Source organism: Phascolarctos cinereus, unplaced genomic scaffold, assembly GCF_003287225.1.
Source record: "Phascolarctos cinereus isolate Bilbo 61053 unplaced genomic scaffold, phaCin_HiC Scaffold_2;HRSCAF=192, whole genome shotgun sequence".
Taxonomy (NCBI): domain Eukaryota; kingdom Metazoa; phylum Chordata; class Mammalia; order Diprotodontia; family Phascolarctidae; genus Phascolarctos; species Phascolarctos cinereus.
Genome location: NW_027555625.1, coordinates 221,379,443 through 221,405,096, shown reverse-complemented (window position 1 = coordinate 221,405,096; position 25,654 = coordinate 221,379,443). Strand labels below are relative to the sequence as shown.

At 45.1% G+C, this 25,654-nt stretch overlaps 1 protein-coding gene across 1 annotated transcript in view; it reads left to right on the top strand.

Moving 5' to 3' along the window:
* The first annotated feature begins 2,898 nt into the window (after positions 1 to 2,898).
* The window catches only part of KCNK3 (potassium two pore domain channel subfamily K member 3), a 70,014-nt gene continuing 47,258 nt past the window's right edge, over positions 2,899 to 25,654 (top strand). The window contains exon 1 of the mRNA XM_020983907.2: positions 2,899 to 3,399. Coding sequence (XP_020839566.1) covers positions 3,117 to 3,399 — 283 coding nt within the window. The 5' untranslated portion in view covers positions 2,899 to 3,116. The remainder of the gene's footprint in view (positions 3,400 to 25,654) is intronic.

The following is a 25,654-nucleotide window of genomic DNA, read 5'->3' as shown; positions in this document are numbered from 1 at the left end:
CTAAATAAATCTAAGTCTGAGATATTCCTACATTTGTGGGAATGTTCCTGAGTAGTAGACACTTTGGAAACATTGTGTATCAATTAGATTGAGACAGCACCTTAAAGATCATCTCATCTAGTTGAGCCTCCTTATTTCTACAGATGAGGAACCCAACTTTCAGACAGAAGTAACTTACCCTAGATCACCCTGATGGTAATGGAACTTAGAATACAAACCCAGACCTTCTGCTTCTCAATCTTGCCCCATACCACACGACCTCAATTCTCAATCCTCCATCTAGTCTAGTTCCCTTGTATGTCCCCTGGTAATGAGATATATGTGCAAGGGATATCAGGCTCACCTTACTTTTACCTCACTGGGTCATGGTCAGGGAGCTAGAACTTTGATGTTCTTCTCTGCATTTGTCCCTGTGCTCCACCTAGTTAGAGCTAGTTTGGTATAGAAACAAGAGTACTACTAGGTCCTATGAATCTTGGTCCTGGGTTCTAGTCTCAGCTCTGGCACTTACTTAGCTGTGTGGTTTGGGGCAAATCAAGTCAATTCTCTGGTCCTCATTTTGCTCACCTGTAAAATGTGAGGGTCAGACCTGATGGCTTCATAAGTGCCTGAAGATGAATTTGAACCCAGATCTACCTGCTTCCAAGTCCAGGGCCCTATCCACTAAGTGGATAGATGCCCTCTAAGACCTCTAGGCCTCAGAGTCTATGATTCATAATCGATACAATATTCTACGATCACAGAGGCAAAGCTTAGATTTGGATGTAGACCATCTGACTCCAAATCTACTATTCTTTCCTCTATTATGAAATCCATGAGGATCCCTGTAGCCTCTGTCTGCCCTGCTCCATGGGCCAAAACATATAGCCTTCTGAAAGGTATACCTCTTCACTCAGTGCTATTAGTGGGATGTGGGGTTACCTGAGATCAGGGTAAGAGTTGATATTCTCACCTCCACTTTGACTTTCTAGTGCTCTGAGGCAGCTAAGTGGCCTAGTGGGGAGAGCAATGGGCCTGGAGTCAAGAAGACCTGAGTTTAAATCCAGCCCCAGACACTTACTAGATGAGTGACCTTAGTCAAGTCACTTAACCTGTTTGCTTCAGTTTCCTCAAATGCAAAATGAGGGTAATTAGAGTACCTAACTCAAAGGATTGAAAAGTGAATGCTTGTTCCTTTTTCTCCCCTCCCATCTAATACTTCCCTTGCATAGCCACTTGGAGCTAGTAACTGATGATTTCTCCTCTATACATTTACTCTATAAGCTTTCCAGGAGCTTTCCTCAAATTTCCAGATCCAGGGCTGACACTAGGGGTATTGGGAAGATAACAGAATTTTGTTTCCATGCCTCTTTACCCCCTTTGGTTAACTATGGGCCCAGAAACCTCCTAGGTGAGAATACTCTGAGAAATTAATTCACATGAAGATGTTAATGCTAGATTTTTTTTGTTATTCTTTCCAGAAAATAGTTATAAACAGAAGTTCCCTTTGTCATGTAAAAGGAAATATTGGGAATTTCAGTCAAAGGATATAGCTAGGAATAGGATGCATTGTTGATCAAGAGAGATATTTCACCACACCCGCAAGTCACTGGAGTCAGTAGGTAAACTTTTCCCCTTACTGAGTAGTAATAGTTTAGAGTGGAAAAAACTCTTAGGTATCACCTAGACCAAACCCCTCATTTTATAAATAAGGAAACTGAGGCACCAGGAGAAAAAGTAAATTGCCCAAACTCATACGAGTAAGTAGTAGAGCCATCAGTCAAATTTAGGCCTTCTGACTTCAAAGCATATATCCTTTCCACCATAATGCACTGCCTCTAAAGTACTTAGCAGGTAGAATCCCTACTAGGGATACCTCAAGCCCAGATCTTTCTGACTTCCAGGCTAGTTCTCTATCAGCTATACTAAGCTGTCTCCTTTTTATATCTGCAAAATATCTCATTTTACAGATGAGGAAATTAGAGTTCAAAGAGTAGTTTGCTAAAGGTCATATGGCAAGTTAAAGACTGGCACATCCAGTAGTTAAAATCTCTGACTCCAACTCCAACTGAGTCTTTTCATTACAGTATAGTGTATCTCAGTCATTCTTATAACACACAGCCACAAGAAAAGAAAAAGGGGAGGCCATAGTGTTATGTACCCTTTTCCTCCCTGCCCCTTCTTACATCCCCCATTATGAACATATATTTTGCCACCACCACCCTTTGACCGATGAAGAAACTGAGACTGAGGGGAAGGAGAAGGGCAAGAAACTCTTCAGGGGCATTTTCAGGATGAACAGTCTTGGCCATGAGTTTCTCCTGCCTGTTGCCAAGCCTGCTGTTCAAAGTTAACTTGGAATCTAACCCAGTTTCAAACCTGGCTCTGCCCAGAAGCCAGACCAGTCCTTTCTTCCACAGACCCTTCTGTACCAGCCATCCTGGTAACCAGGACATGCACTCTTCCCACCAAGAAAGGCCCAAGAGACCTGGAGTAGAAAAAGAAGCATGATTTGCGGAGAATGTGTCTAAAGGCTTGTTCTTTTGTAGGGTTGCTTGTCAACCTAATGGGTCTCAGATTATTTGCTGACTCTGGGAGAAGAATAATTTTATAGGAACAGGGTTTTGTTTTGGGGTTGTTTTTTTTTTTGGTGCTGGCTTCTGTGTGTACAGGGCCGTGTATGCCAATGTGTGTGTGTGTTTTCATAAATGCATGTGTGTGTGAAGGCGAGTCAATCTCTATCTCCTTTTATCCCTCTCTCTTTCCCCTCTGCTTCCCCCATCCCCCTCGCCTACCTCTGTGCGTCTCCCCAGTCCTTATTTGGCTGGACGGGAGGGCTGGCGGGAGCCAGGCCGCCAGGGAGCTAGGGGGGCAGGGCCGAGAAGGGAGGGTGGGTGGTGCTGAAGGGACAGCTCCGACGCGGCCGCGGCGGCAGCCACAGACAGATCGCCGAGCCCAGCAGCGGAGGAGCCACTGGTCCCCTCAGCGCTGGAGAAGCCTAGCGCAGCCATGCCCCAGGCCGCCTGCGGGGCAGCGGCAGCAGCAGCAGGGGCAGCGGCAGTGGTGGTGGTGGCGGCGGCTGGAGCCGGGGGAGCCCGGCGAGGCCAGGGCTCTAGGTCCGCTGCTCGGGCGGGACGATGAAGCGGCAGAACGTGCGCACGCTGGCGCTGATCGTCTGCACCTTCACCTACCTGCTGGTGGGCGCCGCTGTGTTCGACGCGCTCGAGTCGGAGCCCGAAACCACGGACCGGCAGCGGCTGGAGCGAAAGCAGCTGGAGCTCCGGGCGCGCTACAACCTCAGTCAGGGCGGCTACGAGGAGCTGGAACGCGTGGTCCTGTTGCTCAAGCCACACAAGGCCGGTGTGCAGTGGCGCTTCGCGGGCTCCTTCTACTTCGCCATCACCGTCATCACCACCATCGGTAACCCAGCCGGGAGGGGACGGGGCGGAGTGGGACGGGGCCCCAGGGGAGCGGTCGGCCACGGACACGAGGGAAGGCAAGAAAGACCAGAGAGCTAGCCTCTAGGGAGTGGAGGGAGGAAAGGAGAGAGGGCCCTGGGGACGGGAACGGTGAGCTAGGCTGAGGACCTTGGGGTCATGGGGTGCTAAAGAATAGACCGAGCAAGGAACGAGGAGAGGTGGCGCCGAGAGCAAGAACATATGTAGGCACTGAGTGCCGAGGTGAGAAGAGGCAAAAAAGCGGGACCGCTATGGTAGTTCAGTTCTTTCTGGACGCAGGGAGCCTCTAGTTCCTGGCAGGGAGAGCTGAGAGTCCCTCCCTCAACAGCCGCCTCTGCATAGACTAAGACCCTTCCCTTTTAGCGCACTCGTAGTTTGCCAGTCTGCTCTCAGGGAGCCCTGCCTGCTGGGAGAGCAAAAAGCAAAACGGGGACGAGGGAGCAGGGCAAGACTATCCTGCTCCTGGGCTCTGAGCTCTGCTAGACGACTTCATGAGCCTCACTTTTCAACCTCCCTGAACTTGGCTCAGGCCCAGCAAGGGAGTTCATGAGGCCCGGAATTGGGGTTGCAGAAAAGAGGAAAACTGTCCCTCTGTTTGAGAAAGACACTATTCCAATGTATGTACCACCGTTAGGGGGTGTGAGTGAAAGTGAGCGTGTCAGAGTGACTGTGCGGTTGTTTCTCTATATGTTACTCTGTGTGTGTGTATGTGTGTGTGTGTGTTGGGAGCTGGGGGTGAACGTGGGTTTCATTTATTTATTGCTACGGAAGGTGTGTGAATGTCGGAGCTGTAACTAAAAAAGCAAAGTGACAGGTTTTCTTGTAAGGCTTTTGAAATCTTAGACATGGCACCCAGCGCATCTGTAAGAATAAGAGACTGCGTGGGACTCTGTATGTGCTAAAGGGTGTGTAACTGTATTTGTATTAGTGTGTGCATGTATGTGAAAGGGAAATGGGTGTGCAATTTTTTTTAAATCTCTCTTGGGACTGACTGCCTGGAGCTGGAATTCCCAGCCCAGCTCTACTCTCCTTTCCTTCCTGCTGTCCCAGAAGAGAATCACCTTGTAAGAATAATTAGAATTCTCCCCTTCTCAGCTAGTGCAGACTGACAGACCCACACCCACAGTCATTCCTCCCTTAGGGAGGCTGGTTCCAGGAAAATGTTCTTAAACAGGGCCAAGCCTGCAGGATAGTGCAGGGGACTGTGGAGAGAGAGAAGGGAGTTTTCTCTGTGGGCAGGGAGGCTCTCTGAGGAACACACACCTTTCCCACTGCATGCCCAGCCTTCTGCCGGCCTTTCTGCTCCCTTCTTCATATCTTAGAGGAAGAGTTTATGCTCCATTGTAACATCCAGGGGGAACCAGGCTAGAGAAAATAACTCCTGCCACTCCTCTTTCTCATAAATCCTCCAGTTCCTTCCCAGGAGCTAGGAACCTCTGGTGAACCTCTGTTTCTCCTTCCATCACCCTCATTCTCACCTTTTCTTACAGATCCTTTCCCTGACAGATGTTGATCTCCCACCAACTCTCACGTCCCATTTCCCAGGTTTGGACTGGGGAAGGGGATTGAGGTATTTTCCTTGAAATCAAAGAGGAGTAGTGTAATATGGTGGGTAATTAGTAGGACTCAAAGGCTGATCACTGGTCTATTTTCTGTTCTCACTGAGCTCCTGGCCTGCTGAGGAACCACAGGCAAGTCCTGGTGCCCCAGTATTTACCCCTGCATAATGGGAGCCAGCAGTCCTGATTTGGGGTGGGGGGGGGAGTTGCTTCTTTCTGAAGATTAGGGATATGTCATCAAGAGCCAATGTAGTCATACGGGAAATAAATCTCATTCCACAGTTATAGCTGGATATTGTGGGATAGGTTAGGATGACTGGACCAGAGGTTATCTGGGGAGAAGGCCACCTCCATCAGAACTGATGTGACCAGGTTGGTCTAGATCCCCATCTTTTTATTATTTTCCTTCTTTCTTCCTACCCCTACCTACATTGGAGACCACCTGGCCAACTGGTTCTAGGGATCCAGTTAAAGGTCTTTGAATCACCTCCGGATATAATCAGTTAATACATCCTATCCATTCTTCTTTTGAAGTGTCTCTTATACTCCCCTCAATCCCCTATTTTTTTATTACCCCTGTTCCTAACCCAGTCTAGCCTTCAATTCCCTCACATCTATACTGCAGTAGTAGTTTCTTAGCATATCTCCCTGGCTCCAATATTCCTCCCTCTGCCTTCCAATCCATCCTGCATATGGCTGCCAGATTAATCTTTCTAAAGCACCACTGCCCTGTTCAGAATCCTTCAGTGGCTTCCCACTGTCTACTGACAATGAAGTTTTAACTCCTTATCCTGGCACTCAAGATCTGCTATCTGACCCAGGCCAATCCTGTGAAGCTGTTTTCTCTTACTCTGCTTCAGAAATCCTCCATTCTAGTCTACTTAATGCTTGCCCAAATGGCCATGCAAATTCCCAGCCCACTGTCCCCAGTTCATATTGATTCCTATGCCTGATATGTCTCCTTCTTTCCTCTGTGCATCTCTAAGTCTTATTCTACTTTGGAGGCCCAGATCAATCTCATATCTTCCAGGAAGCCTTCTTACCCTCCTCTCCAACTCACTGGGATCACCTCTTCTAGACTGCTACAGCCTGTACCAGATAAACTGTATTGTTTCATTTTAATTTAACAAATATTGATTAAGTAATTACTATGTACAAGACACTGCCTCTGGAAGTAGAAAGGCAAACACACACACACACACAAACACACACAAACACACAAACACATACATACACACACACATACACACATACCCTGGCCTCAAGTAGCTTGCATTTTACTAGGGAGATAGAATATGCACACCGGTAAGTCAATACCAAGTATATATAGGGTGTCTCATAAGTGTTGGTGCAGTTTTAAGCTTTAATAGCTTAAGACTTTTGAGAAGCCATGTATAAAATCATTTCAAGAGGAAGGAGAGGAGTGTGTTGTTATAGATAGAGCTAGCCTCTGACTCCAGAAGATCTTGGTTCAAGTCCTGTCTTTGGCACAAGCTGGCTGTGTGAGCCTAGACAAATCACTTAACTTCTCAGTATCCTAGGAAACTCTCTTTTACTATAAGGTGCAGAGGAAATACTTGGTTTTGGTATAGAAAGTGTTTCCTGGGAGTTTCCAAAACCAATGAAATCAGAAGTCCTGTTCCAATTCCCTTGAAGAAAGAGAAAGTGCATGGAAGGGTTCAGGAAAAGTTGAGTATAGGAGGTTGGAACCAGGGCTGTGCTTTGAAGAAATCTAGGGATTTGAAGCGGGAGTATATGGCAAATATTGGAGACTACTTGGCTAAGGCATGTAGACTGGAGATAGAATGTGATAAACAAGTAACACCTAGAAGGTTAGTTTGACTGAAATGGAGAGTGCCTGAAGGGGAATCATATGTAACAAGAATATAAATATAGATGGAAGACATATTAGGGGAGGGCTTTAAATTCCAGGCTGAGGATCTTGCATTTTGTCCTAGAGACAGTAGAGTATCCTTGAAGATTGGTGAGGGTAACATGTTCAGGTCTGCATTTTGGGAATAACCATTTATCTGGTTGTGGAGAAGATTGGAAAGGAAAGGGAATGGAGGCAGGAAAACCAATTAGGCTATGAAAGCCTGAACCAGGGTAGAGACTCTCTGAATGGAGAGAATGGGATGGATGTGGGATATTTTGTAGAAAGAGCCGGTGACTTAAGGGAAATTGTCAAGGATGGCTCTGAAGTAGGAAATCTGGTTGACTAAAAGGATGACAGAGCTCATATTGACATTTGACCCTTAGCTTATGCTATTCAGCATTGTTATTTATATGTTGTGTTCATCCAGCTATACAATAAGTTCCTTGAAAACAGATTCATGCCTCTTTGCCCACTCAAATCCTAGTTGCCTCTGTGGTATAGCGGGAAGAATGTTAGATTTAAAGTCAGAAGATCTGAGGTAGGATTGGGTCCTGCAGCTTATTCCCTATGTCATCTTGGGCAAGTAACTTTATTTCTTTGAGCCACTGTTTCTTCATTTGTAAAATTAAGGGGTTAATGTTTGGTCCCAGGGTGAGAAAATGCACCTCCTTCCTATTATTGGAGATGTGGGTGACCATGAGTGTGTTATATTGCAAATGCTGATGGCCAAGGTTAATGTGTGGCAGTCTCATTGAAAAATTTTTGTTCCAAGAGAAAGTTCACTGAGTATTGGGGGGGGAAGTATATTTGGGAAAAACTATGATACAAAAAAAAAATATGAATGAAACTTTAAAAAAATAGAATGAAATGAGAGAGTTGGATTAGATGACCACAAAGGTCTCTTCTAGCTCTAAACTTGTAGCCCTATGCCTTTGCATATAGTACATGCCCACTTGAATTCAGCAAGCTTTTATTAATAGCCTATAAAGTACAAGGTATTGTGTTAAGCAATAGCAATAGCAAAATGAAAATAAAAACAGTCCCTCAGGAAGCTCACATGATATGGTAGAGGGAAGATATACTCAGAAAGATAAAAACATATATTAAAAAATAAAAAGTAATTTCAAGACAAAGAAGTTAACATGATAATAATGAGGAGGGACAGGGATAACAATGGACATTCACACATACCCTGAAACCAGACCCCTTTATTACTTTCCAAAAAGAACCTTATACTCCAGGAAGTAAAAGACTAAAAGCAGCCAGAGGGAGATAGACAATATGTGGTTCTGGTGATTATTAATTTATGATGCTTTTGGTAAGAGGACAAACAGCATTAGGGCAATGTGCCAGCACCGTGGTTGTCCCATGCTCCCCCTCTCATCCTTTAGTTCTCAGCTTTAGCCCCTTAATTATTCCTCCCCTTTCCCTTTCTGATCACCAAGGCCCACTGCACCTGCCATCTTAGGTCTGATCTGGAACTTCCATGTTGTGCCAAACTCTCACAGAGTACCTGCAAGTGGTTAGTGTGGGAGTAGGGGGTTGGGGCGGGGGTAGGGTTAGAAGTGGGACAAAGGTACTGTTATTGGGCATTTCCAACCGGGAGCTCAATTTTTGACTGATAGAAAACTCAGAGGCAGCAGCTGCTTCTGCTTCAGGGCCCCTTTGACAGCCTGGGTGGGCCACCTTCCAAAACAGCAGGAGTCAGATCTATGTAAAATGATCCTTCTTTTTTCCCTTCTGAGTGTCCCTTGGATGGCCCCAGCAGCCTTTTCCATATGCTACCACTCCCAGATAGAGCCTGGGCCCGTGCATTGTGAGATGAAGTTTTTTATGGATGGCCTTGTGACTGGTGGATACAGCAAGATCTGTGTTAGCGACTCTTTGAGTTGTTCATGGGGTCTTAGTCTAGAAAGAAACCCTCCAAGGAAAAACTTTCCCTTTGGCCTTACCTATGTTCATTGATGGGAACCTTAACTGTATTACTTCTGAGTTATTAATCTCCCAGAAGGTAGTGTCTATGTATCAACAGCTAGAATGCAGAAATCATTAGGTCAAAACTCATGATTCACAATTTCACAATTTTAAAAAATCCTTTGCCCCAACCCCCCAATTTTGTACGTGAAGAAACTGAGGCACAGAGAGGAGAAGCTGCTAGGCTGAAGGCAAAAACCATTGCAATTTTGTGTCTGTAGCCTCTGGCATATAATGGGCACTTAATAAATTCTTATAAATTGATTGCCCAAAGTTACAGAGCTCAGTCTGGCAGATACCGTGCTAAAACCAGGATCCCAACGTCTTTCCATTATACCAAGCTTCCTGCCTTGGAAAGATAGTATAGTACCAGATTGTAAAGTATATAAATGCCAAAAGGAGGTAATCTAGTGGATCGAATGCCTAAGCGGGATTCAGGAAGACATGAGTTCAAATTCCACTTCAGACAGCTTACTAGCTGTGTAACGCTGGACAATTCGTTTAACTTTTCTCAGCCTCACTTTCCTTATTTATAAAACGGACATAATAACAATAGCACCTACATCATGGGGGTTTTTGTGAGAACTGAGTGAGATCATATATGTAAAGAGCTTGGCAAACCTTAGAGCACTATAGAAATGTTAACTATTACTGTTGTTTGAGCCTAAAGGCAATAGGGAGCCACTGACTCTTCTTGGGGGACAGAGAGGGGGTAGGGAGTAACACAGGTCAGATGTGTGCTTTATGAAAAATCAGAGACCCCCAATTTCTAGCATATACAGGGGGCCAGCCTCTTTTGGGACTGGCAGGCTATGGGGTGGGGGGGGGGACCCTTTCCTTTTTGTATGAGCTTTTTCTGAGGGAAGGAGGGCGTTTAGCTAATCTATTATCCAGAGTCACGGCAGTTTTAGATCAAGGAAGAATCTTAGAGATCCTCCAGTCGGATCTTGTCATGCAACAGACAGACAACAGCTTCCATTGCTCTAGTACATGAAGGTCTACCAAGTTCTTGCCTCACAACCACCTTGCAATGATCAGCAGCTGAAGCAGTGTGGCCAAGCAGTCAGAGTACTGCTCAACGAGGCAGGAGACCTGGGTCCCCGTCCAAGCTCTGCTTTTAAGAACTGAGTGACCTTGGGCAAGTTATAGGATTTCTCTGGGCTTCAGCTATTGCATCTGTACGATGTAGGTATGGATTAAATGACCTCTGAACGTTCCTTCCAGCTCTAGATTGATGGTACTAGGGTGCAGCTTCTATCTCTACATTTTCTCCCCTTCAATACCATAGAACAGGGTCAAGCTGGGAGGGCCCTGGGGAATAATGGATCATGGATGAGATCATAGGATTTAGGGCTAGCAAAAACCTTAGGGATCAGAATCATAATATAGTTGACATACTTTTAGGTTTCGCAAAGTGCTCCATTATTTCATTTGAGCTTTACCATCCCCAGTCCTGTGAAGTGGCTCCTACAAGGTGCCCTATCCTATGATCATCCCCATTTCACAGGCTAGGAAGTTTTGTGAGCCACCTTGTGACTGGTGGACAGCAAGACCTGTGTTAGCCACTCATCAGCTTAGCAACTGAAAGCTCAAGAAACTGCAAGATGCGAGAGGTCTGGATTCAGTGATTAAATGGCAAACTGTGGATTTACCCAGAACTCCTGACTATAAGTCCTGTTCCCAGTGTCACATTGTCTCTTGTTCAGACCTTCTTCTGGATGGGTACATAGAGTATCACCAGTTGTCACTTTAAAAAAAAAACACGCCAGTCTGTCCACTTGTATAGTGGTATGAGTGTTATAGGATCAATCAACCAATCAACAAGCATTTATTGAGCACTTACTGTTCAACTAGGCTTGGTGTTTGGTGCTGGAGAGACAAAGACAAAAATGAAACAGACCCTGCCCTCAAGGAGCTTGCATTCTCTCATATACAACATATATATGTATAGCTATAGAAAAACACATACATGTCTATGTGTATAAAAAACATTAAATAGGCACAAGCAGTAGTAATATGTAATAAGGCTGAGAAAATGAGTTAGGGCCAGGTCAGGAGGGATTTTCTTAATAGAGTTTATATTTGGTCCCACAGGTAACCAGAAGTCACTGGAATTTAGAGTAGGAGAATGACATGATCAGACATGTGCTTTAGGAAATTCACTCTAACAGCTGTGTGGAGGATGGACTGAAGAAAAGAGAATGTTGTCAGGGAAGCCAGTTAAAAGGCTAATAGATTACAAGATGGAAGGAATCCTAGTAGCCACATAGTACCGTCCCTATGGGCTGCTAGTTGGCAATGGGCAGCTGGGTAGTGCAGTGGATAGAGGAATGGGCCTGGAATCAAAAGAGCCTGAGTTCAAATCTAGTCTAAGATACTTACTAGCTGTGACCCTGGGCAAGTTACTTAACCCTGTTTGCCTCAGTTTCCTCATCTGTAAAATGAGCTGGAGAAGGGAAGGGCGAACCGCTCCAATATCTTTGTCAAAAAAACCCCGAACGGGGTCACGAAGAGTCTGAAATGAGTCAACGACTGCAATCCCTTCATTCTGCAGATGAAGGAACTGAGGTCTACAGAGGTGAACTTGACCACAGTCACCAAGAGAGACAGTGGTAGAGCTGGGATTTGAATCCAGGTTCTCTGACTCCAAATCCAGAGCTCTATCTACCACACCAAGCTGCTACTCAAAAAGGGACCAAACGGTCAGAGGAGACACAGCCCCCAGCCCAAAAGGGAGACAGGCGAAACATCAGGCTGAGACATTAAAATGCTCACAAGGGAAACACAAACAAGTGCAGATGAATATAGAGTAAATTGTCACTAAAAATGGAGTTCAGCTGGCGGCTCAAGTGGAAGATCTGCGTGTTGATTTATTTTAAAGCAAAAAAAAAAAACTTTCCCCCAAACACCAAAGCTCTTTTCCCTGCCCAACCCCCAGGTCAGTCCCAAGCAGGGACCAGACCAGGAACTTCTGGGGTGCTGTGATTGCCACAGTGGCCCCAATCCCCAGGGCCAGTTGTAGTTTTTCCCTTCTGGGCCCCTGGCTTCAATGACATCTGTGGAACAAGAGCCCTGGGATAGAGCAGTCATAGAATCTGACAGATAGAACAGGCCCCAGTCCATGTTCAAGGTTTTACAGAGTGTTAGAGGTAGAGCTGAGACATGAACCCAGCTCTTGTGGCTTCAAGTCCCACTCTACTGCACTGCCCTTAGTGAAGGAAGACACCAGACTAATTTCCATGCTATCCCACAACTCCCACCACCCTTTCTGGCATTCTGTGATGCTGTTGTCTACCATTCCGTCTGTGATCTCCAAACCATGAGGGCCAAGCTCTGATTTGAGTTGGTCTTACATCTGATACCTGACACCACCATCTCACTGAGATTGTTCCAGGCTTTCTAGCCAATGTCACCATCCCCCATGGAGGGACCCACCTGACTGCATCCTTCACTGTTTCCAGATGCAGCATCTGCCTCTGATGCCCAGAAGATGCAGCCTGAGCTCTGCCAGGCTCCTTTCCCCGCCTCCTTTCCCCACCTGGTGGTGTTCCCATTTTACTAAGGTCCTTCTGGCTGAGCTCAGGCCTCTCCCTTCCCTTTCCCATTTAGGGGCACGCTGCAGCTGGCCCCTTGCTCTCTTCTAGTACAGGCAGAGGAGACACATAAAGAGGAAATCCAGGCCCTCAGCCCCAATTTCAAAGGCACCGTTAGTGAGAATTGTGTGAGCTTCTAAGAAACCAGAACAAGAGAAATAGTCTGGCTCCAAGCTACTGGGAAACAGGGTAAGCCAAAGTAGGAGTTACCCCTAATTGTCACCAGTGGTCCTGGGCACAGAGACATCTGGTTTGTGTTTCACGGTCGTCCCCACCACAGCTGCTCTTGTTCCCAGGGCTCTGTTCCACACCTACCCCTGGCCAGCTACCATATGATCATAAGACTGCTAGAGAGAACCTTAGAAATCATATGAAGCCAACCCCCTCTTTTTACAGATGAGGAAACAGGTTAACTGGAGCAGGAAATAGATTAACCAGAGAAATGAAGTGACTTTCCCACAGTCACACAGGTAGCCAAATCTAGATTCAAACCAATGCCTCCTGATTCCAAACCCAGTGTTATTTTTTCATCACATTCTGCTACCTCCACCCCACTCTGGCACCACTCACACCCTCCTAGAGCTAAAGCAGACAGGGTGGCTGAGAGTCTATCTATGATGCCAGCTCTGGTTTCATGAGGCTGCAGCAGTTGTCCTGAGGCTGGGGTGGAACAGTGGGAGTTCTAAAATGCCAGGAGCGAGAGAGTGAGGAGACGCCAGGTTCCCAGTTGATACTTAAGCCAGAGTGTCCTGGCAAGAGATTTGCTGCTGTAACCAGAATGAGACCAGAGTTGGAACTAGAGTGGAAGGGTGGGGCTGGGAGAGTAGGAGAGCCAGCCAGATTGCAGGGGCTTTGCCCAGTCACTCAAGTAAATGTGGAAGGCTTAGCCATACCACGGGAGGAGTGGGAGGAGGGAAGAAAGAACAAGGAGAAGGAGGGTATCCAGTAAGTGTATGCCTTTGCTAGAGGGACACAGAAATGTAATCTTTGTGTCAGATACCCTCATGACATAAGGAGTCCATGGTATACTCTGGGAAATTTTCTCATTTTCTTGGCTCATAGCCCCCATTCAGGAAATCTGGGGTGGTGTATGAAGGTACTTGCAGAATAGTGAGACCAATTCCCCACTTGTGAACAAAATTCAATCAAGCATTGATTAAGCACCTACTGTGTGTCATAGGTTCTGGTCATACAATGACAAAAATAAAACAGTCCTTGCCCTCAAGGAGTTTATATTCTATCAATGTTCACAATATTAAAATCAAAATTTTTATTAAAAGGAAGGAGATAAAGTTGGCATTCATAGGATGACAGATGTAGAGCTGGAAGGGACCACATCCCTAACAAAGATGTGAATAAGTCTTCTGAACCACAGACCTCAGTATGAGGACTCCCCGACCTGCTTAGTCCTGTGGGAGTCCACCGCTACCTGCTGCTCAGAGGAGGACGAAGAGAAGGAGGGATATTCTCTCTTCTTTTCTCTTTTCTTCTCTTCCTTTCTTTCTCCTCTTCTCTCCTCTTTCTCCCTATTCTTTCTCTGTATATTTCTTTGTCTCTGTCTCTCCTCTGTCTCTGCCTCTCATTTTGTCTCTCTGTCTCTGTCTCTTTATCTGTGTCTATTTCTCTCTGTCATTTCCTCTCCTCCCTCTCTCCTTCCCTTTCTCTCTTTCTCTCTTTTTCTCTGTCCCTGTCTCTCTTTGTCTCTGTCTCTCTATCTCTTTCTCTCTGTGTCACTGTCTGTCTCTTTCTGTCTTTCTGTCTTTGTCTCTGTGTCTGTCTGTCTGTGTCTCTCCCCAGCCCTGTCTCTCCCTATTCTTCCCCTCTCACCAACATGGTCACCCCATCCTCCGCTTTCTCAGGCACAATCAGCAAGCATTTATTAAATGCCTATTGTATGCCAAACACTATGCTAAGAGCAAACACTTTTTATTTTCCCCAGTTACCTAAACTAGAAAGAAGAAGAAAATACCCCAGTATTGACTATAGAGTCAAAGAATATTATAGATGAAAAGAAGCTTAGAGAACATTGGCTACCTTTACTTTTTGCAAGAGGACACTGAGGACTAAAGAACTTGCCCAAGGACAAGGTCACAGAGTGAGTCAGTGGCAGAGTCAGAGCTAGAATCTAGGGCTTCTGCCTCCCCAGCCAGTACTCTTGCTCCTACATCACTGAGTTTTTATTGATGTCACCTCCCTGTGAAAAACACATAAGGTACAGTGGGAGGAGGCACTTCCTGCCTGTCCTCTAGACTCATGGGTTTGGGATTTCCTTAATTTCTTGACTAAGGGGAGAGAGGCTTCATGAGCTCTTAGTCCATGAGCTCAGTCACAGGATAATTTTAGAGTTAAAAGAAACTTTAGCAGTCATCGAGTCCAAACCCCTCCTGGTTTGGATAAAGATAAAGATAACAAAACCAAGATCCAAAAGATTAAGTGACTTGCCCAAGGTCTCACAGGTAAGTAGTAGAAGTAGGATTTGAACTCACAACCTCTAACTCTAAATCCATCATTCTTTACATTTTATCTCATTGTCTTTTGGCATAGAGTCTGGCTTTAGAAATGGTCTCAGGGTGGGGAAGGGCATGAACATGTTTGCAGAGGACGTGAGTCGGGGAGGAGGAAAAGAAAAGGCAGTAGGATAGTCCAGATGACCCTGACAATGGGCTTTGCAGGAGAGGCTGGTCAAGATCTTCCCTGGCTTGCTCTTTGAATATTATTACTATTATTAATTATTATTATTATTAGGAGACTGAAGACAAGTTTATAGCATTGGGACTTGGTAAGAATCCTATCGCATTTATATATCCCTTTAAGGTCTATTCAGCATTGTCTTTGCAACCATCCAGTAAGATGTAGGTGGCACAAATATCCCCATTTCACAGAAAAGTAACAGAACCAGGATTAGAACCCAGATCCCTGGCTGGATTTGGAGTCAGAGGACCCGGGTTCAGATTTCAGCTCTGCTACTTACTGCCTATGTGACCTTGGTGAGTCTCTTACCTTCTCTGTACCTCATGTACCTCTGTCCCTAATCTACAAAATGAGGGGATTTGCTTAGGTGGGCTCTGAGGTCTCTTCCAGCTGTAAGTCTATGATCTAGCGACACATATTTACTAAGAAATCAGTGTTATCTCTGTTATGCCACTCTGAAGGAAATATGCCCTTTTTCCTCTCTTTAAAACAATGTTTCTTTTTTAAAAATTAATTTATTTTGATTCATCAACAATCACTTCCATAATCTTTCGAGTTTTAAATTATTCTCCCCCTCCCTCCCCACCTCCCTTCTCGAGACGGCGTGCAAGCTTATGTAGGCTATACATATACATTCCTATTAAACATATCTTCACATTGGTGATGTGAAGCAATGTTTCTTAAAATGTGGTTGGACCTGGGAGACCCCAAGACCCTTTCAGATGGTCTATGAGGTCAAAACTATTTTCATAATAATACTAAGACATTTTAATTTCTAATATGGTAAATAGCAATAGTTATAAACCACACAAACAAAAGCTTTTTTGGCGTCCTGATACTCAGAAGTTTAAGAATCGCTGCATACCCAGGGCCAGGGTCTGACCTAGCCTATCTCTCCTAATCTGCAAAAGCTCCACGGAGTTCCCTTATCCAAGGAGTCTCGGGGACACCTGGTTGTCAGTTTGGTTCCAGGGTCCGGTTTGTTCCTCAGCCTCAAAGTTGACCTGGGGCTAGTCTAAACTGTCCCAAGAACGTTGCTGATACTTTTCATCTGGAATGGAGTCAGACACAGTCTAGCCTCAGATGGATTGAAAAAAAAAAAACACCAATGCTTGGAGAGGCTGCGCCGGGTGAGTCTAATTGGTTAAAGTGCTGGATTTGGAACAAGGAAGAGGTGGCTTCAAATACTGCCACCCACTGTGGGGAGACAGCTGGGGGAGGAAACACTCGAGGCTAGGACAGGGGCCGGCAAGTTATTGCAGTAGTCGAGGTATGAGGTAATTGGGTGACACATCACCCACCTCTTCGAGTCAGTTTCTTCCATCATTAAACTGAGGGAGTTGGACTAAATCCAACAGCCTCTAAAGTCCCTTCCACCTCTAACTCTATAGTGCCAATAGAAATAACACTCAGCATGTCAATTTTAGGTTTGCAAAGTGCTTTCTCATGTTATCTCATTTAATCCTCATAATAATCCTGTGGGGTAGATGTGATTACAGGGTGTTCCAAAAATCTTAGTACAGTTTTAAACTTTATTAGTTTAAAAATGCACTGACTGTTGAAACACTCTCTATTTGTCCCCATTATATGGATGAAGAAACTGAGATAGACAGAGATTTTATGACATGCCCAGAATCACAAAGCTAAGGAAATGTCTGAGGCAGGGTTTGAACTTAAGTCTTCCAAATTCCAGATCTAGCACTCTATTCACTAGCTGCCATGGTCTTCATTTGATGCTTCTGGCCATCCTACAGAGGTGGAACAGAATTGAAGCAGGGGCAAAGACTTATTCCTCCCCAGCCTACCCCCCAACCTTTCTTCTCCCTATGCTGACCCACCCCTGCCTCTTGGTGGTTCTTCTTCTGGGCGGAAGGTCACCATGTGTAGTCAATCCAGAGAAAATGTGTCTAAATAGTAAGTGTGTGACACTGAGTGTTATTTACATGTGTTTTTTCCATGGACACACCTCTACTCCTGCCCTCAGGTCTATCTATCCCTCAGTCCCTATTTTGAATACTCAGGTATCTCAGGAGGACCTTGGCTCTAAACGCTCTGGCGTGGCTGTGGACACGGTGTCCCTGCTCGGTAATGTACTGGTTACCTGATCATAACTCTCATTCAGAAAGAATCAAATTAAACATGTTGAGAAAAAGTCATTCCAGCTGTGGCCTTCTAGGCTCCAGCTACCCCCAGAAGATGGGAGAGGCCCAGAGACAGCTGCCCAACTACAGAAAATGGAGGAGAGATCCTTCCGTTCTGGGGCCAGGGCTGTAGACCTTTCAGCAGAATGATTACAGTATCTAAGCTTCCGATCTTCCGGAGACAGGACTGGCTTCGGCTTGAAGGAAAGTACTGATCCTGTCTCGTTTGTGAAGCAGGAGAGTGGGTGGGCAGCTCACAGACATACACAAACACCAAACTCAAGCCCACAGCTATTTATTAAAGGAAGTACAGCGAACATCTACTCCATAGGAAAAAGATTGAGGATGCCAGAGGTGGAGTTAAGCAGGGGACTGCTGCTGGGCTACTAACGCCTCCATACCCCCAACCTAGGATGATAAATTAGAGAATCATGGATCTAGAACTGGTAGGATCTCAGAGGCCGGCTAGTTTAACTCTCTCATTTCATATGTAAGGAAATTGTGGCTGTTGAAAGTTAAGTTATTTACTCACAATCATGCAAGTAAGTAAGTGTCACAGGCAGGATTTGAACCCACATTCTTCAACTCCAGAGCCAGTGTTCTTTCCACCACACCAAATTGTCTCCCTGGTAACACAACAGAGTGATCCAGGTACTTCCGAATTCATGGGTTTCAGGTATCAGAACTGGTAGCCTTGAATTCAATAAGCATTTATTAAGCACTTACTAAGTTCCAAGTATGGTAGCCAGGTGGTAGGGTGGATAAAACACTGGGTTTGGAATCAGAAAGACTCATCTTCACGTTGTTTGTTTGTCCTTCATCCTCAAAGAGGACCATGACGTTGGGAAGGTGATGTCATGATTTGCAAGTGAGTTGGATTTAAGTGAGGGAGGGCTGTGCAAAGTCACCAGCCTCACTGCCTCCTCCAGAGCTATCTGGGCCCAGTGACAAGATATAGATTGGGATGATTGGAGATGGCCCCTGATGCAGTAGGAGACCTTGGCCTTTTTAAGTTAAGGTCTTTCCCAGGTCTTAGTTAGCACTAGGCTTGGAATCAGGAAGACTCATTTTCATGAGTTCAAATCTGTCTAGCTGGGTGACCCTAGGCAAGTCACTTAACTCCATTCGTCATTTGTAAAATGAACTGGAGAAGGAAGTGGCAAACTGCTCCAGTTTCTTTGCCAAGAAAACCCCAAATGCAGTCACAGAGTCAGAAAAACAACTAAAGAAGAGCAACGAATGTGCCAAGTGCTGTGTGCTAAATGTTGGGGTATGCAAAGACAGCCCTTGCCCTTGAGGGGCTTACATTCTACTGGGGGAGGAATAAAACTGTGTTCACAGATCAATATAAAATCTATATAAAACATGTACATGGAATAACGTGGGAAGGGAAGGACCCTAAAAACTACAGGGATCCGGGAGGGCTTCATGTAGGAAGCAGCTCTTTGAGCTGATTCTTGAAGAAAGCTAGAGATTCTAAAAGGTGGAGGTGAGGAGAGAAGTTGTCTCCCATGCTGGGCATGACAGACAAGCAATACAAAGTCACAGAGACAGGTAATGGAAGATTGTTCAGAGAGATAGGCTGGAGCCAGGCTGTGAAGGGCTACCAATGACAAACAGAGGGGTCTGCCTTGGATCCTACAGGCAATAGGGAGCCACTGGAGTTTCTTGAGTGTGAACAGTGACGTGGAGAGATCTCTGCATTAGCTCTAGCTGACAGGGTGATCTGAATGGGATGCAGTTTCCACCCACCCACCCCTAGCCCAAACAGGACACAGAGTTTTCAGTTTCCTTGTGTGTTCACTTCCTCACAACGGTCTCACAGGGTTGCTACCGAGGAAAGGACTTTGTAAACTACAAAGAGCTATGTAAATATGATCTCCTAAGTTCCCCAGGGGAAAGAGGCTGCCAGGCCATGGCTGCCCTTCCCACTGGAAGCCATCGAAGGACTCTCTAGTGCCCTTGCCACAGTGCCCCTGGGCGTCCTGGAGCTGGAGAGACCCTTCTTGGATGCCCACAGGAAACTTACATGCTACTTGGGTTCTTGTTATCCTGGAGCCTAGCAGTGCTCAAAGTAAGGGCTAAGTCCCAACCACCCTTCCAGAGGTCTACTAGTGACCGCGCCCCTGCCTTAATGCCTCTTTTCTTAGTTCTACACATATTGTCTGTCTCTCTTTTACATCTTCAGCTTGGGAAAGGGTGGAAGGGAGGCAGGAGGGAGGCAGGGTGAAGTTCTGTTTGGCCCCTAATGTGAGACATGAGACTTGTTCACTCGGAACATAACAAATGGAAAGAAACTTGGCAAGGCAGTGTTCAGTGTGACCCACTCACCCCATGGCTCTGATTCATAGATTTTCCATTATAAAGGGCAAACAGGAAGGGTCCTGAGCAGATCTTCCAAGGCTCTGTAATAAAGCAAGGGCTGGGCCCTGATGAACATTTATCCTACCTCTTATTCTCACTTCTACCCTAGGAAAAGCCAGGGAGAGCCTAGGCTTGGGTGAAGCACGTCTAGACTCTCTGTGTGGCCACGGCCAGCAATATTTTAGCCGCAGCCGTTCCCCTCAGCTCTCTGGCTTTGAAGTCTGCTTTGATCACCTGCTCTCTGTCAGGGTCTGAATGCTTCCCCCTGCCCAGAGAGGATTGCCAAGCATACTTCTTGGGCACCTACCCCAGCCTCTGTGTTCTCTCCTCTTCTATCTCTCGTACATATCAAGGTCCATGCCCAAATTTCTATTTTAAAAAAATCTAGAAAATGAGCACATTTTATTGGGTGCTCTGTGTACACTTCCCTCTTCTATCAGATTTACCAAGGCCAGATCCTATGGCTGGGCTGGGCTGGGGGGAGTGGGGCAGGTCTGAGCTGGACTACACAAATCTGAGCTGAATTGGATGCCTCCCTCCAGTCAATCAGTCAGGCAACAAACATTTTTTAAATGATTTCTATGTGCCAGCCACTGTGATAAGTTCTGGGGATACAAAGAAAGGCAAAAATAACCCCTGCCCTCAACTAGCTCACATTCTAAAGGAGGAGACTGACATGGAAATTATATTATTATATTATATATTATTATATAATATTACCTATTATATATTGTTATATTATATATTATCATATAATATTACTTATTATATATTGTTATGTTATATATTATACAATATTACTTACATATTGTTATATTATATATTACTACATAATATCACTTATTATATATGGTTATATTACATACTATTATATAATATTACTTATATATTGTTATATTATATATTATTATATAATATTGCTTATTATATATTGTTATATTATATATTATTATATAACATTGCTTATTATATATTGTTATATTATATATTATTATATAACATTACTTATTATATATCGTTATATTATATATTATATATTATTATATAATATTACTTATTATATATTGTTATATATATTTACACGCATTATATACATTCTGTGTCTATACAAGATAGGTACAGAATAAATGGAAGGAAATCTCAAAGGGAAAGGCACTAGCAGATGGAGATGGGACAGGGAGACAGGGAAAGGCCTCCTGTAGAAGGTGGCATTTGAGCTGAGCCTTGGAAGGAAGCCAGGAAAACTAAGAAGTGGAAGTGAGGAAAGAAGGCATTCCACAGATGGGGGATGGCCAGTCAAAAGCACAGAGAGATGGGTGATGGAGCACTGAGTTGGAGGAACTGCAAGTAAGCTATTGCCCATTGTAGCTAAATCATAGAGTGCACGGAGGGGAATGAAATGTGAGCAAGCTATAAAGGTAGGAGGGGGCCAAGTTATAAAGAGCTTTAAATATAAAGCATCGTATTTTAGATTCAATCGTGGAGTAATAGAGAACTATTGAAGTTTATTGCAGGAGGAAGGAGAAATGACTGGGCCAGACCTACACTGTAGGAAGACTCAATTAGACAGCTAAGAATGGATTTCATTGTTCAGTCCTTTTTCAGTTGTGCCTAACTCTTCGTGACCCCATTTGGGGCTATCTTGGCAGAAATACTGGAGTGGTTTGCCATTTTCTTCCCCAGCTCATTTTACAAATGAGGAAACCGAGGCCAACAGGGTTAAATGACTTGCCCAGGGTCACACAGCTAGTAAGTGTCTGAGGCCAGATTTGAACTCATGAAGATGAGTCTTCCTTACTGCAGGCCTGGCATTCCATCTTGGCACTACATTCTCCAGCTAGCTGGCCCTGATTAGGGACTAGGGAGATTAATGAGAGAGCTGAAACAAGGAAACCAATCAGAAGGCTGTTGCAATAGTTTAGGTGAGAGGTGATAAGGTCCTGAATGTGGATAAGTGGCTGTGTGGGTGGAGAGAAGGGGACTTTTACAAGAGATGTTCTGAAGACAGAAACAAGATTTGGCCTTTGCAAGCCGGGCCAGAACTACACTATTCTCTGATTTACCTTTAATGAAGCTTTCCTCACTCCCATTACCCACCCTGCCCCTAACCCAACTAAAAGCAGACTCAGGCCAGGCCTAAAGCCTCCCAGTCCTTAACCCTACACTCTCCTTGTAGGCCCTGACAGGGGTAGAAAACATCCCTACCCACCACCACCCACCCTACAAGTGGAAAAAGTGCTGGATTTAGCCAGCATCAGAGGACAGAATTCTAATTACTGCTGTGACCTTGGACAAATCTTAACACTTCTGTTTCCTCATCCTTAAAAAGAAGGGGTTGGACTAGGTCATATGATCATGGATTTAAAGCTCAAAGGGAACTTAGAGCTATCCAGTCTTAACCTCCTAACTTTATAAATGAGGAAACTGAGGCCCAGAGAAGTTAAGTGACTTATCCAATGAGATAACTTATAAAGTGCTTTGCAAACCTTGAAGTCCTATATAAACGTTATCTTCCTAGCATAGTAGCAGAGCTTGAATATTAATCCCTCACAGCTCTAAATTTATAATACTAAATCTAAATTTATGATACTTCTCCTTTGTTCCCCTCTCCCTACCACCACCCAAGCATCCAGGCTTAAGAAAAGCACTCAGGTCCTCTGCCCAGGGCCTCCTTCTGGAAGAAGTCATCCCTCTGTTTTGTTTGTTTGTTTGTTTGCTTGTTTGTTTTTTAAGAAGTGTTTCTAACTATGACCAGGGTCCCGCTAAGTCATCAGAACCATCAAAACTCATCCCTCCCTCCTACTTCTAGGACAGCTGGGATTCTATAGTCTCCTACCCTACAAAGGCAGATCTCCTGGGGGGGAAGGCTGATCTCTCCAAGAGGGGGGGCTCCTGTGGTAATTCCAGAAAGGGAAAGCAGAAGCTGGGGTGGGGGAAGGGTAATGAGAGCTAAGTGACCCCAGGGCCATCTGTTAACTGTCTAACTTCCCCGGAAACAGGCTTGAGGCCAAGCCCTTTTCCCCAGTTGACTGATTCAGGATAGGACACGGTGTATCCAAAGCAGACCCAGGAATCCTGAATCCATCCTAGGCTTCTGTCCCTAGGATTCCACAGACTATTGCTTTCTGGAACCCTGAGGTTTGAAGGACTGAATCAGAATGATTATCGAATGTGGAAATCAATAAGGTCCTTAAGAATCATCTCATCTAAGCCCTTCAATGTGAAGGAAACTAAAGGCCAAGAAAATGAAGTGAGCCGCCTACAGTTATACAATGACAAATGTGGCACCCAAACCCCAGGGCCTCACAAACACTAGCCCAGGGCTCTCTCGGCCCCACTATGCCACTGAAATGATGAGAAGGTAGAGGCAGGGGTCCAGGACATGATGAGCTCTGAGTCACTGCCTCCCACTGGCCTGTTAGTCTTGGGGTCTTCTGGTTTGCCTGCCAGTGTCAATAAGATGGAGGTTTTCAGTGCCAACTGGGACCAAGAAGTGGAAACTCCTTCTTACAGGGCTTCATGAATCACTTTTTGAGTAACTCTTTCAAGTCTACTTTCAAAAATCTGCACATACTGTCTCTATTCCTCTGCCTCCATTTCCCATCTCATTTGTCCCCTTTCCCCTTTCACAATCTCCCCTCTCCCCTCCTCTCCTTCCCTTCTCCATCTCCCTTGTCCCTCTCCTCTTCTTGTATTTCCTCTCCTCCTGCCCCTTTCTCCACTATCCATATTGTCCTCTTTCTCCTTCTCCTTTCCCTTTCTCCTCATTCTCACTCCCTTAGGGCACTGGAGTTAGGAGGATCTGGGGTCAATTCTTGCCCCAGACATTTATTAGTTGTGTGACCCTTCTTGCCTCAGTTTCCTTATCTCAAAATGGGAGGGGGAAACTCCATGACTTCCCAAAGTCCTTTCCAGCTCTAAATCTTTGGTATTTCCTCTCTTTTCCCTTGTTGCTCTTTTCTTTATATTCTCCACTCTACTCTCCCTTTTTTCCCTTTCATTCCCTTCTTCCACTTTCTCCTCAGCTTGCCCTCAGGTCCCAGTCAACCGTCTTTTGATCTTTCATCCTTTATCAATAGCCATAATCTCTGCCCTCTCCACCCTTACAACTTTGCAGTCTTTAACCCACAGCTCAACCTGGTCTAGGGCCCCTTTTGTAATGTTAATGAAGGACACTTGCCAAAGGTTTAGCCAAGACATGAAGGTATCTGAAATTGTCGGGGCATCTCCAGCCCCATTTCATGCCATGCCCAACCTGTTCCGCTAGCTTCAAGTATTTGAAAAGCTGTCACTTCGAAGAGGCATGAGACAGGACCACACCTGCAAAAGTGGAAGGAATCCTAGAGGTCATAAAATCCAACCCCCACCCCTCATTTCATATAGGGGGAAACCGAGACCCAGAAAGGTAGGGTGTCTTACTTGAAGTAACACAGCTAGCAAGTGTTGAGGCAGATTTGAACCCAGGAATTCCTGACTTCAGGCCCAACATCCTGTCATTCTCCTTGTGATTAATGCTGGATCTCCCAGACTGATCCATTCCAAGGAAGCACAGGGTCCCAGCTACATCCACTCTTTCTGGCTGAAAGTCTGGACTAGTCTATATTTGATATCCTGCAATGCCTTAGTTTCTAGCTTCCTGTACCCCAAACCCACATCACTATCTAGATGCCTCTAGCACCACCACCCACAACTTTCTTTGTAAAAGCCCTTTAGCACAGTGCAGGGCACATAGTAGGAGCTTGAAAAATTCTTGTTTCTTTCCTTCCTTCCCTACTTCTCTCCCTTTCTCCCTCTTTCCTTTCCTTCCTTTCCTCCTTCCTTCTCTTCCTTCCCTTCTCCCTCCCTCCCTTCCTACCTCCATTCCTTCCTTCTTTCCTCCCTTCTTTCTTGAAACTTTCCCATTCTACCCAACATGTCTTTCTAGGCAACATGAGTTTTGGAAAGGTTAAAAGGAAGATAAATATAACTGTCAGGATATAAACATTACTTAGGGCACTCCTAAAAGTTGCTGCCTGATGCCTGATTGGATAACTATCTAGAATTTAAACGGTTTGCAAAATGCTTTACAGCTATTATTTCATTTGATCCTCACAATAACACTGAAACTATCCCCCATTTTACAGATGAGGAAACTGAGGTTAGAAAGATTAAGTGATTTGCCCAGGGTCACACAGCAAGTAAATATCCAAGGCAAGGTCTTAACTGAGGTCTTCCTGACTACAGGTTTAGCACTCTCTACCCACCTCACTGTCTCAGACTAGGTAACTCTAATCTTGATAATTATAAATTAAGTTTAACTCAAGAGGCAGTACAGTGCGATAAAAACTGCCCAATTTGGAGCTGAAGCCTGAGTTCAAACCCTCACCCTGCTACTTACTACCCATGTAATTTTGAACAAGTAACATATTTAACCTCTGGGGGTTTCAGTTTCCTCATCTATGAAATGGGGATAACACATACACTACCTACCTCATCAAGGCTGCTTCAGGGAAAGTGCTTTGAAACTGTAAGGTGCTGCCTCCATGTGAGTTGTTACGAAGAAAGGGATTTTTACTCTTCTAGGGTTGTATCCTTTTTTTTTTTCCCAGCAAGGCAATTGGGGTTAAGTGACTTGCCCAGGGTCACACAGCTAGTAAGTGTCTGGTGTGAGACTGGATTTGAACTCAGGTCCTCCTGACTCTACCTAGCTGCCCCCAGGGTTGTATTCTTGAGATCCTGGCTTTTCAACCTTCCTCCTCCCTGGCTAATCTGCCCAAAACCCATTCCCACTTCCTCCCTAAGTGCAAGCAGGCGCGCGCACACACACACACACACACACACACACACATCCTTTGTGCATATAAGCCAATACACACAGTGGCGCCAGGCTAAGCTTTACTACAAGGGAAAGGAATCAGGAAGCAAAGATTATTCACAGAGATAAGCAATATCCACCCAGCTCAGTTCTTTTGATTGGTGTTCAGGTTTATAACATTAACCAGTCCTTCCCTGGCCCAACCCTTCACAGGTCCTGTGTCAT